The sequence below is a fragment of the Callospermophilus lateralis genome, chromosome 11 (genome assembly GCF_048772815.1).
Source record: "Callospermophilus lateralis isolate mCalLat2 chromosome 11, mCalLat2.hap1, whole genome shotgun sequence".
Taxonomy (NCBI): domain Eukaryota; kingdom Metazoa; phylum Chordata; class Mammalia; order Rodentia; family Sciuridae; genus Callospermophilus; species Callospermophilus lateralis.
Window position 1 is genome coordinate 40,023,550 of NC_135315.1, and position 12,660 is coordinate 40,036,209.

At 35.9% G+C, this 12,660-nt stretch overlaps 1 protein-coding gene across 2 annotated transcripts in view; it reads right to left on the bottom strand.

Annotated features, from left to right (window-relative positions):
- Positions 1-12,660, bottom strand: part of Atad5 (ATPase family AAA domain containing 5) — a 55,237-nt gene that overhangs the window by 26,353 nt on the left and 16,224 nt on the right. For both annotated transcript variants that reach the window (XM_076869399.1, XM_076869398.1), the window contains exons 7-14: positions 8,033-8,217; positions 5,635-5,789; positions 4,601-4,760; positions 3,836-4,165; positions 1,841-1,937; positions 1,039-1,118; positions 512-654; positions 264-414 (exon numbers count right to left, since the gene is read on the bottom strand). In XM_076869399.1, coding sequence (XP_076725514.1) covers positions 264-414; positions 512-654; positions 1,039-1,118; positions 1,841-1,937; positions 3,836-4,165; positions 4,601-4,760; positions 5,635-5,789; positions 8,033-8,217 — 1,301 coding nt within the window. The remainder of the gene's footprint in view (positions 1-263; positions 415-511; positions 655-1,038; positions 1,119-1,840; positions 1,938-3,835; positions 4,166-4,600; positions 4,761-5,634; positions 5,790-8,032; positions 8,218-12,660) is intronic.

Sequence of the window (12,660 nt, forward strand, 5' to 3'; positions counted from 1 at the left end):
CAAGCAGGGCATGGGGAAATACACCTAAAATCCCAGCTACTCAGGAGACTGAGGCAGGAGGATCTCAAGTTGAAGATCAGCATGGGTAACTTTAGCTAGACCCTGTCTCAAATATAAACTAAAAAAAAATTGGGAATACTACTAGATTCTACACCCCAGTTATGGAAAAAAAAAAAAAAGGCAAAATGTTGACAATTAAAAACTATTTTCTCAGGTTTCACTTTTCTTAAAAGGCTATACCTTAAGAAAAATAATTTACTTACTTGGTGACTTGCCTATGTTGTAGCTATTAAAAAAGCAGGGTTTTTGTGAGTTTACACCTTGCTTGTCTACTTGATGGGACTGAGTAGCTTCCTTCAGCTGAGACAGAATCTGTCTACCACTTCGCTGGGAAGAGGCATTCACTTCAAATATCTAGAAGAATAAATGAGAAAATGGCAGAATATTTTATGTTTTCTTTTAGTTCAAGGTTACTTATTAACATTAACATTCTTCCACTGCACCTACTAACCTTGAATCCAAGTTCCTGAGCACAAGCATACACTGCAGCAGTTTTTCCCACTCCTGTTGGCCCTGTTATAAGAACAGTATTGCAAAGACGACTCTCTTCCTCATCATCTGAACTGCCTTTAAAGTCTTTGCTATCTGACAAATCTGAAAAATTATTCAAAAACATATAAAATGATTACTGTTTAGGCAGCAATTCTATCTCATGAAACCCAATAATCAAACACCCCAAATTTCTTTTCCTTTTTTTAAAATATTTATTTTTTAGGTTTAAGTGAACACAATATCTTTATTTTACATTTATGTGGTGCTGAGGATCAAACCTAGTGCCTCATGCATGCTAGGCAAGCACTTTACCACTGAGCCACAACCCCAGTCCCCCCAAATTTCTTGACAATAAATACTGAAAAATGAATTTATAAAAGTTAAGCCAAATATTATATACTAATTTTGAAATTACATAAAAATGTTTGAGCTAACTTAACTCTAAAAAAAAGTTCAGTTAAACAGGAAAAAAAATGAGTCAAATACCTTCCTGTTTCTCATCTCTTTTTCCCTTCAAATTCTGTCTTTCTTCCAGTTCAGCTCTTTTCTTCCAGTCTTTCAACCAACTGTCATAAAGTATATTAATAAAAAAAATTCACAGAATATCGACATCTCTTAAACTTTAGATATTATAAAAATAAGTTTTAATAGCAGTATCTTTGGGCCGTGGAAATATGAGAAGAAAGAAACTTCACTTAAAATTCTTTTTTTTTTTTAAATGATGTTTCCCAATGGATGGCATTAGAGCAGATTATACTAAGTGAAGCTAGCCAATCCCTAAAAAATAAATGCCAAATGTCTTCTTTGATATAAGGAGAGCAACTAAGAACAGAGCAGGGAGGAAGACCAGGAGGAAAAGATTAACATTAAACAGAGTCATGAAGTGGGAGGGAAAGGGAGAGAAAAGGGAATTTGCATGGAAATGGAAGGAGACCCTCATTGTTATACAAAATTACATATAAGAGGTTGTGAGGGGAATGGGAAAAAAATAAGGAGAGAAATGAATTACAGTAGATGGGGTAGAGAGAGAAGATAGGAGGGGAGGGGAGGGGGGATAGTAGAGGATAGGAAAGGTAGCAGAATACAACAGTTACTATTATGGTATTATGTAAAAATGTGGATGTGTAACCGATGTGATTCTGCAATCTTTGTAATGTTTTGAATAACCAATAAAAAAAATAAATAAATGATGTTTCCCATTTATTATGTTAGTTTGTAATTTCTAACTTTTAGATTTAACTGAACACTAAATTTATAAAATTTTTAATGCTTTACAAATTTTACCAACCTATGTAACTTTTTAATAGCTAACTCATTGCCTATGAGTTCACTGGCATTCTGAGGTTGATACTTTTCTGTCCAAAGCATGTCTTCAGTTCCAGAATCTAAAGCAGAAAAGAAAAAGCTAAGATAGTATTCACTCCTTGACATAAGCATATATTCTTAGACATTTACATTTTTTATAATGAAATAATACGTATTTGTAAAAATACTTACATTTATAAAATGCCAAAAATGTAATTTTTAAAACTTAAACATTACTTTAATATTTTCTACACCAAATCCAACTCCCTGGGGGGGAAAAAAGCAACAACAGTAACAAAAAAACTAACTACTGCACTCAGTGGGCATGCAGGTCTGCAATCCCAGCAGCTCTGGGGCCAGAGGCAGGGAGATCAGAGTTCAAAGCCAGCCTCAGCAAATTGGTTAGGCCTTAAGCAACTCAAGGAGACCATGTCTCAAAATAAAATATAAAAAGGGCTGGGGATGTGACTCTGGGGTTAAGTTCCTCTGGATTTATTCTCTGGTACCAAAAACCCCAAACCTAACCACCATAAAATCTCATGAACGATATAAAGAAGTACATCTTAAAATTTAACAACCAATCAAGAAACATGACTATTAAAAATAATTTTTATAAAAACCAACAATCTATAGAACAAAGGCAGCATATAAAAACACCATATGAGATCAATCAGTATAAAAAGACAAATGCTAACTCCTAATAGAAAAACTAAATATTAATTCAATCCTTAGCACCACAGGAAAAAAAAAGATTAGTGACTTGAAATACCAAATATTAAATTATACATAAAGTTTATATAAAATGGATGAATTCAAAGGAATACATTGGACATACATTAAAAGTTGCAATAGATGTATATTAAAAGAAAGGGTGGTAAGGAATGGTGGTGTCTGCCCACAGTCCCAGCTACTAAAAAGGCTAAAACAGGGCTGGGATTGTGGCTCAATGGTAAAGCGCTCACCTAGCACATGTGAGGTTCTGGGTTCGATCCTTGGCAACACATAAAAACAATATAAAGGTCATTGTGTACACCTACAACTAAAATAAACATTAAAAAAAAAAAAAAAAAGGCTAAAACAGGAGGATCTTGAGTTCGAGCCTGGACTGGTAACATAGCAAGAACCCAGCTCAAAATTAAAAAAGCAAATTTTTTTTTTTTTTGGTACTGGAGATTGACTTGGGGGCACTCAACTACTGAGCCACATCTCCAGCCCTATTTTGTATTTTATTTAATTTAGAGACAGGGTCTCAGGGAGTTGTTAAGCACTTCACCATTGCTGAGGATGGCTTTGAACTCCCGAGTCACTGGGATTACAAGGGTGCGTGCAGCATTGTGCCTAGTTTAAAAAAAATTTTTGAGAGGGGGGAAAATGGCTGGGTTTGATGGTGCATGACTGTAATCTGAACAGCCATGGAAGCTGAGGTAGGAAGATCCCAGTTCAAAGCCAGCCTCAGCAACTTAGAAAGGCTCTGAACTATTTAGTGAGATCATGTCTCAAAATGAAAAATAAAAAGGGTGGGATGTGGCTTAGTGGTTAAGCGTTCTCCAGGTTCAATCCCAGTACCAATAATAGTAATAATAATGATAATAATGAAAATAATGATGATGATGATGTGGCTCAGAGGTAGAGCACACTCGCCTGGTATGCGTGAGGCACTGGTTTCGATCCTCAGCACCACATAAAAATAAAATAAAGGTATTGTGTCCATCTACAACTAAAAAATAAATGTTTAAAAAAAATAATCAGAGACGGAAGAAGAATGAGAGATTAAAAACCTAGTTCTGAGGCTGGGGATGTGGCTCAAGCGGTAGCGAGCTCGCCTGGCATGCGTGCGGCCGGAGTTCGATCCTCAGCACCACATACAAAAAAAGATGTTGTGTCTGCCGAAAACTAAAAAATAAATACTAAAATTCTCTCTCTTAAAAAAAAAAAAAAAAAACAAGTTCTAAGTTGAGAAGAAGAAAATCCAATTTACCAGAAATGGAAGATATTTCTGCTGGAAACTCTCTGTCACCATCTATGATCAGAATATCATTATCTTCTACTGCTCCTGTTTTCACTTTACGTGGTGTACTCAAAGCAGTTTGTTTCTTCCGAGACATTTTAGAAAATATACCTTTGGAAGAACCCAGCTTTTTCCCAAAAGAGTTGTTTCTTTTGTCAAGTTCTTCTGGCTTCCCATTTATCTTTACTGGACTTACTGAATTTTCATTTGGTTTCTTTCTTTTTGACTTCTGATTTTCTATTTCCACTCGTTTCCTTTTGCTTTCTTTTTGATTGTTATCAAGCTCTACTTGTAGATTTTCTGATTTGGGAAATCATAAAATGCATGTGCTTGTTAATCAACAAAAAGCATTTTCAACACCCAATAATCTTCATGTCACTTCTAAATAGCCTGTAGTCTTATGACATTAAGATGAAAAGGTAAGAATGGAATGTGACATACTGAAAGTAAGCTGAGATTTTTAATATTTGAGTGCCTTTTGTACAAGATATGTAAGTTAAAATCCTCTTATCTGTCTTTCCTTAAATGAATGATTTATAATTAAAACTGTCTTTGGATTGACATCTATGGAAGCTGGCAGGCACTAATACTGCATTGCTCAAGATGCTTTGCTTGAAGTTAACATTTCTCCTTGCCATCTGTAAGCAATGTTCTGTCTATGGTGGCTGCTTCTAAGAGTCAAAGCCTAAGTCTTTATGTTTCAAAACCAAAATATTAACATTAATGATCACTAACCTTGTTTACCATGATACTCAGAAAGTGCCTGGTGCTCAATTTGTTTTTTTAGAAGCAAGGGAAAATATTTTCCCACAGAAAATTCAGGATTTGACCACCTAATTTCTTCTAGCAAAAGATTTCTTACTTCTTTAGTAAAATTCTTCCTTTTCCTTATAAGCTGCAACGAAGAATAAAATGCATAATAGCAAACACATATCATTTATGCATGTTAATCACAAAACTATCAACTATGTTCTGTTCATATTAAGTCAATATAAATGTTGGATTAGCTTTAGTCATTAAACACAAAGCTGCACTTGCATAATTTTTGAAAGATTTATTTCATATATTTTTTCTTTACAAGTAATTGTACTTTACACACTTATTAGACAGTGCTGACTTATAAAGCATCTAACTGTGCTATATAATCTAACATTTCTTTGAAGTTGGCTATTATTAATTCTTAAAAATGTTTTTCAAGCTCTATATTTACAGGGTGTGGTGGCACACGCCTATAATCCCAGCAACTCAAGAGGCTGAGGCAGGAGGATGGCCAGTTCAAGGCCAGCTTAGGCAATTTAGGGAGATCTGTCTCAAAATTTAAAAAAAAATTAAAAAGGGCTGGGGGCGCTGGGGATGTGGCTCAAGCAGTAACCGCACGCTCGCCTGGCATACGCGGGGCGCTGGATTGATCCTCAGCACCACATAAAAATGAAATAAAGATGTTGTGTCCACCAAAAACTAAAAAATAAATATTTAAAAATTCTCTCTCTTAAAAAAAAAAAAAAAAAAAAGAATGGGGATGTAGCCCAGAGGTAGATTGTCCTTGGATTCAATCCCCAGAACTGAAATCGTGTGTGTGCGCGCGCGCGCACATATGTAACTATGAATATTTAAAAGAAATCTGTATTTCAATTAGATACACTTTTAAAAAATTGGACATTAGGGGAAGAAAAGGAATTCTAGGTTAAAACAGTAGCTATCCAATTTTTTTCCTCTGAAGGATGTGAAGAAAATGCCCTACAACAACAGATTAGCTCTCTAGTACTTACCATGACAGCAGAATTACTTTTTGAATTTGACTTCAATGTTGAAAATTCACCAAGAGCAATAACACATTTTGAGAGATCTATTACTTTAGTATTAGACTCCTTAAATGTAGTTAACAGAGGACAAGAAGGTAGTTTCAAATTCCATAACCAACACCCTGAAGAGAAACAGAAAAACTATCTTAATTAACTTTTTATACTGTGTATTTACTGAATGTCGAATATGAAAAGACTTGACAAATCCTAACACCAAAAAACAAACAACAATGATGTGACAACCACATAGTTATCATAAAAGTACCAAAAACCCAAATGAGTACAAAGGGAACAATATCCTCACCTCTAACAAATACAATTAATAAAAATTCCTCCCAGTTGTTAAAAGAAGCACATATTAGCAAACTTTCATTTCTTTTTTAATCAGCTTTGATACTTAGGGTAAAAATTTTAGGATTTTGGGGCTGGGGATGTGGCTCAAGTGGTAGTGTGCTCGCCTAGCATGCGTGAGGCACTGGGTTCAATCCTCAGTACCAAGTAAAAATAAAATAAAGATATTGTGTCCACCTAAAACTAAAAAATATTTTTTAAAAAAATTAGGATTTTAGGAGGCATTAGCAAACTCATTTAAAGTTTAAACTTTAAAGTCAAATCTGTATTTCATTCCAAATTCTGCCAACTATCATTCTTATATAAACAAGATTCCAAATTTTAATTTCTTCACTTGTAAAATGAGTGTGATAAGTGCTCAGCAGAATTCCGGTTAACAATGAGTACTTCATAATTATTAGGGGTGTAAAAGAAAGGGGATTCCCTCAGCTCTTGCCTCATCTGCTCATCTAAAAACAAAAATACTAAATTTGGGCCAGGCATGGAAGTATACACCTATAATCCCAGTGACCCTGGAGACTGAGGCAGGAGGATTGCAAATCTAAGGACAGCCTAGGAAACTTAGCAAGACCCTGATTGAAAATGAAAAATAGGACTGGAAATATAGCTCAAAATGGTACAATGTTCCTGGATTCAATCCTTAGCAACACCTGCCCCCAACAAAAAAGAAAGAAAGAATGCTAAGTTTTATAGTAGCACTTCTTTGAAAAATCACATTCAGGGGAAAAAAAAAAAGCATAAACCATTTTTATATTTAAACATGACATTAGAAAAGGTTGAGTTGGGGATATAGTTCAGTGTTACAGTGACTGCCCAGCATGCATGAGGCTCTGGGTTTGGTTCCCAGGACCACAAGAAAAAAAAGGTTTTTTTCATCAACTTAATGACAGTGGCAGAAATGCAAAATAGGGAAAAGCAGAAAAAATTATTAGACTGAGAAATTCCCTATACCAAAAGAGGCTGAACAAAACTTATTAGGTAATAAGGTCAGAAACACAAAAGGAAAAGAAAAAAGAATAGAAAACAATATGCATTTAATGGTCATGAGGAATGCCCAAAACCAACCCTCAAAACCAGCGAGCTGAACTTGTCTTTTAAAAAAAATCTTTATTTTATTTACTTATTTACTTTTATGTGGTACTGAGGATCAAACCCAGTGCCTTACACTTGCTAGGCAAGCCCTCTACCTTTGAGCTACAACACCAGCCCCAGAACCTTGAAGCTACAAAATAAAACGAAACAAAAACATCTCTAGGTAGAAATAATGCTGATGTAATGATAAAAGCCTTTTTTGTACTTTATCAGTAACTAAAAACTGTAAGTAAAGGTTATGGTTGTTATAGCATCTGAATCCAAATAAACTGGATTATGATTAGGCTGACACCATGGAATAAGATACTTTTGCACAGCTTCCTCGCTACTTGTTACCTGTGTATTCTATAAAGAGACTAATATGGTACTAAATAGCTGAAGCTGTTCTGAAAGGATGTGAATGGATTTCTCTGAGCATACAATAATAATGGATAGGACAAATGTGTGTGTGTTTACTTACAAACACACACACACATGCTTTTTTTCTTTAAAGAGTGCTGGTGATGGAACCCAGGGCCTCATGCATGCTAGGCCAAGTGCTCTCCCTGTGAGCTAAATTCCCAGCACTTCAGAGAAATAAAGATGATCTGCTCTGATTTCAGAGAGGAACTGACTTCCTTTTAGAATACAGTGCCTGTCTAGAGAATATTCACTCAAGGTCCTTCACACTGTCCTGCACGTTCCTGACAAGCTATGGAGGAAGGTTTCCTTTGGCTTCCTTGCTCTGCAAACCTCCATTCTCATTAAACTGAGACAAAGGCTAAGGAAAAGAGGATGAAACATATACTTAAAATTTCCACTAAAATCACAAAAAGAATGACCTGAGGCTAGGAAAACTTAGCCTCATTTTAAACTGCCTATATAGTTTTATATTACTTCTAAAAGTTAAAAAAGAGTAAATGTTCAAAAATAATAAACTTACCATCATCTTTTTGTTGTATATGAACAACTTTCTGGAAACTGGTACTCAATGAATTGTACACATCCAGAACAGCAGCTTTCTTTGCAATTTGTCGTTTCAACAAATCTGGCAAACCACTCATTAGAAAATCACGCTTTGCTTTAAATTGTACATCACAGTCCTGAGATTTCTCAGATGTATCTTGACTTTAGGAAATGATTTGAAAAAGAAGAGCTAAGGTTATAAACACTTAAAAGAATAAAATACCTAGAAAATAAATACTAAAATTTAACTTAAAAATTAATCACCCATCTAAGATGTTAGCTAGTCGAATTCTTTTTTGCTTATATAACACTAATATAAAAGCCTGCCATATTAATTAATAAAAACAAATATGTATTTTTAAACAATGACTTGAAGGACATCCACCAAAATGTTAATGGGATATCTGTAGGTGGAAGGAAAGTTTTTTCCCTTGTCATTTTGTTTTGTTTTCAGTGCTGGGAACCTAATGCAGAGTCTCCAGCATGCTAAGCCAATACTCTACTACTGAACTACATCTCCATCCCTAGGGTTTTTTTTTTGTTGTTGTTGTTACTGAGCCATATCCCCAGCCCCTTTTGTATTTTATTTTGAGACAGGGCCTCGCTTAGTTGCTGAGGCTGGTTTTGAACTTGGGATCTTCCTGCTTCAGCCTCCTAAGCTGATGGAATTACAGGCATATACCACTGCACCCAGCTTAACTGGCTTATCATTAGATTTTGAATCACAGGAATCTTGACTACAATGGTAGAAGTGGAAGAGGTGAAAGAGTGGGGGAGAATGGAAGGCTAGAGTGGTGGTGGTGGGGGGGGAGGTCTGTAGTGGTGGTATATCACAGCTTATATATCCTTTCCTAACTGCCAGATAGAGAGTTAGAATTGCAGTATCTTGAGTGAAATGAGCGGAAGAAGAGTCTTTTTTAAAATATTTTTATTAGTTGTTGATGGACCTTTATTTTTTATATGTAGTGCTGAGAATTACACCCCGTGCCTCACACATTAGAGTTAAGCGCTCTATCACTGAGCCACAACCCCAGCCCCGGAAGAAAAGTCTTGAAGCCAGATTAGAAAAATTAATCTTAGAACTGAGGAGATATATTTTTTCTTTTGTTAATAGGAAGAAAGGGGGAAAAGAGGTATAGTTGTAGCTAAATTAGTGTGTTCCGAGAGCAGAAAGTAAACTTCAAGGAGAGAAATACAAGGTGTTAATATAAAATATGCATATATATTATATATAATATGTTATATATTGAAAAATAGTTTTAGGGGTGTGTGTGTGTGTGTTTTATCTCAAAATAATGAAAATTTATTGTCTCATATATCTGGGGTATAGAAGTCAGTCCTCAATGTGACGGGAGGGTCATGCTCCCTTGAGAAATCCAGAGGGAAGAATTCAATTAATAAGATTAGAGATGTAGTGGGCTGGGGATGTGGCTCAAGCGGTAGTGCACTCGCCTGGCATGCGTGGGGCTCTGGGTTCAATCCTCAGCACCACATAAAAACGTAAAATAAAATAAAGATGTTGTGTCTACAGAAAACTATATATATATATAAAAAAAGCCTCCCAACAGAGAAAACCCAGGACATAATAGAGTCACAGCTGAATTTTTCCAGATCTTTAAAAAACTAACAGCAGTCAGGCAAAGTGGCACATTATCTATGACCCCAGCAGTTCAGGAGGCTGAGGCAGGAGAATTGCAAGTTCAAGATCAGCCTGGGAACTAAATGAGACCCTCCCTCAAAATAAAAAGGGCTGGGGGTGTAACTCAGTGATAGAGCACCCATGGGTTCAATCCCCAGTACTATACAATAAACAAACAAACATACCAAAACAAATAAGGCCAATTCTCTAATTAGTACTTGAAATAGAAAGGGAGGGAATGCCTCCAAACTCATTATACAAAACTGGTATCACAATAAATTAAAACTGGGTAAAACACATCAAGAAACGAAAATTATAGGACAATATCCTTGACGAACAAAGGTGACAATCCTTAACAAACACTTTCAGATCAAATTCAATAGCACATTAAAAAGGGCTGCAAAGATGTTTCAACATTTACAAATCAATAAATCTAATAGACATAAATAGAATCAAGGACAAAATCACATGATCTCAATAGATACAGAAAAAGCCTTCTGGTCTCTCACAGCTTCTGGGGCAGCCTTTGGTGTTCCTTGGCTTAGATACCTCACTCCAGTCTCAGAGTTCCTCATTTCAGGGCTTTCCCCCATCATGTCCATGTCTCTGTGTCTCCTGTCCTCCTCTTACATAGACAACAGTCATACTGGATTAAGGGGCCTCATATTAATTGCATCTGCAGGAATTCTATCTCTGAATGAGGACATGTTCTGAGGTACTGGGCATTAGAACATTAATCTATCTTTTGTGGGGACAAAATTCAACATATCAGAGATTTAGGGGACCACCCTGCATTCTTCCCCCCCTTTAGATTTACCACTATCACCAGAGAAAGTGGAGCATGTATAGCCCCAGCACCACACACACATACACACACATAAAAAAAATAGGCTACAGTATCTTGCATTCTAGAATGGGAACAGTGCATCCACTATACTGAGACCCCAGCTGATGCTTACTGAAGTTTCTATGGCTGAGTTTGCTAATGCACCCCTGTACTAAGGCATTCAAGGCAAGCTATCACACACACACACAAAAATTTTTTTTAAAGGGCTAGAGGTATAGTTCAGGGGTAGGGTATTTGCCTAGCATGTGTGAGGCCCTGGGTTCTATCCCCAGAACTTAAAAAACAAAAACCAGAATCTTTAAAAATTAAGAAATTAAATTAATTGTGTAGAGTAGGAAGCAGCAGGGGTTTTAGAGACCCTGCTGCCCAGGCCACTTGAAGCTGTGTCCTAGGAGGCACAACAACCAGGGTACAGGTAGAGTGAATAGAGGGCTGGGAAGAGCCATTCCTGTTGATATAGCCTTGTTCACACCTTTTCTAATAAACTGGGGCTGGGTTAAAAAAAAAAAAGAAGAAGAAATTGAGTCAGGCGCAGTGATGCACACCTGTAATCCCAATGGCTGGGGACGCTGAAGCAGGAGAATAACAAGTTCAAAGCCAGCCTCAGCAATTTAGCAAGGCCCTAAGTAACTCAGCAAGACCCTATCTCTAAATAAAATACAAAAAGGGCTGGGAATGTAGCTTAGTGGTTAAATGCCCCTGGGTTTAATCCCTGATATCAAAAAGAAAAAAAAAGAAGAAAAAGAAGAAATTAAGTGAATTGGCAGATTATAGGATATTCAGGATAAAGATGAATTAATTATCTATAAAGAAACAAACAGCCAGGAGCAATGGTGCACACCTGAAATCCCAGGGATTTCAGAGGCTGAGGCAGAAGTATCCTAAGTTCAAGGCCAACCTTGGCAACTTAGTGAGAGACCCTACCTCAAAATAAAAAACAAAAAGGGCTGGAAATGTATCCCACTAGTAGAGTACCCCTGGGTTCAGTCCTCAGTATAAAAAAATCTAAAATTAGAGAAATAAACAACTAGAAAATAAAAAATAGTACCATTTACAATGAAAATTAAAAAATAGTACTATTTATGATGAAAATAAAAAATAGTATCATTTACAAAAACATCAAATAATGAAATACTTAAGAGATCCATTTAACAAAATGTGTGCAAAATTTCTACACTGAAAATTGTAGCACACAGTCAAAAGAAATTTCAAACTAAGAAAGATGTACTATGTGCCCAGATCAGATAATTCAATATCATTATCTTTAAATCAATTTTTTAAAGTTAACACAAATATTGGAGTCATGATATTCTGTTTTCTTTTCGTGTTTATTTATTTACTTGCATATTGGGAATTGAACCTAAGAGTACTCTACTACTGAACTACATCCCCATCACTTTTTTAAAAATATTTTTTTAGTTGTATATGGACACAAGATCTTTATTTTTATTTGTTTATTTTTATGTGGTACTGGGGATCAAATCCAAAGTCCCATGCATCAGAGGTGAGCGCGCAACCACTGAGCTACAACCCCAGCCCCCCAGCCCTTTTTATTTTTTTAATTTTAAAAGGGTCTCACTAATTTATCCAAGCTGGCAAATTACAACTTGAATCTCTCATTCTATTCTCTGTGCAGTTGTTAGATTAATTCAGCAGGCACATTAAACTTCCAAAATCCAATTCTGCTTATATCCGTATTATGCTTAAAACCCTTTGGCTACTTCTTTTTGTTCTTAGTATAATCAAAATCCTTTTAGACTGCCTCCAAGATCTTATATTGGCTAGCACCCACCTCTCCAGCTTAATCTCATATTCTTCCCACCCTTGCTCTCTGTGTTCAAGTCACACTGGTATTATTTCAGTCTTTGGAAACTCCCATGTTCCATCTAGCTACAAGTACTTTGACACAGGTTGTTCTCTCTGGCTGGAACACTGTTCCTCCCCCTGATGAACTCCTGATATTCCTTTAGATTTCAGTTCAGGTATCATTTCCTGTACAAAGCCTTCCTTGATCAAAACCAAACTTCCTTAATATAAACTCTAATAGCATTTTGTACCTCTCCTTAGCACAATGCCAATTTTTCATTTGTTGACCTAATATTTAATTATAGAAACAATC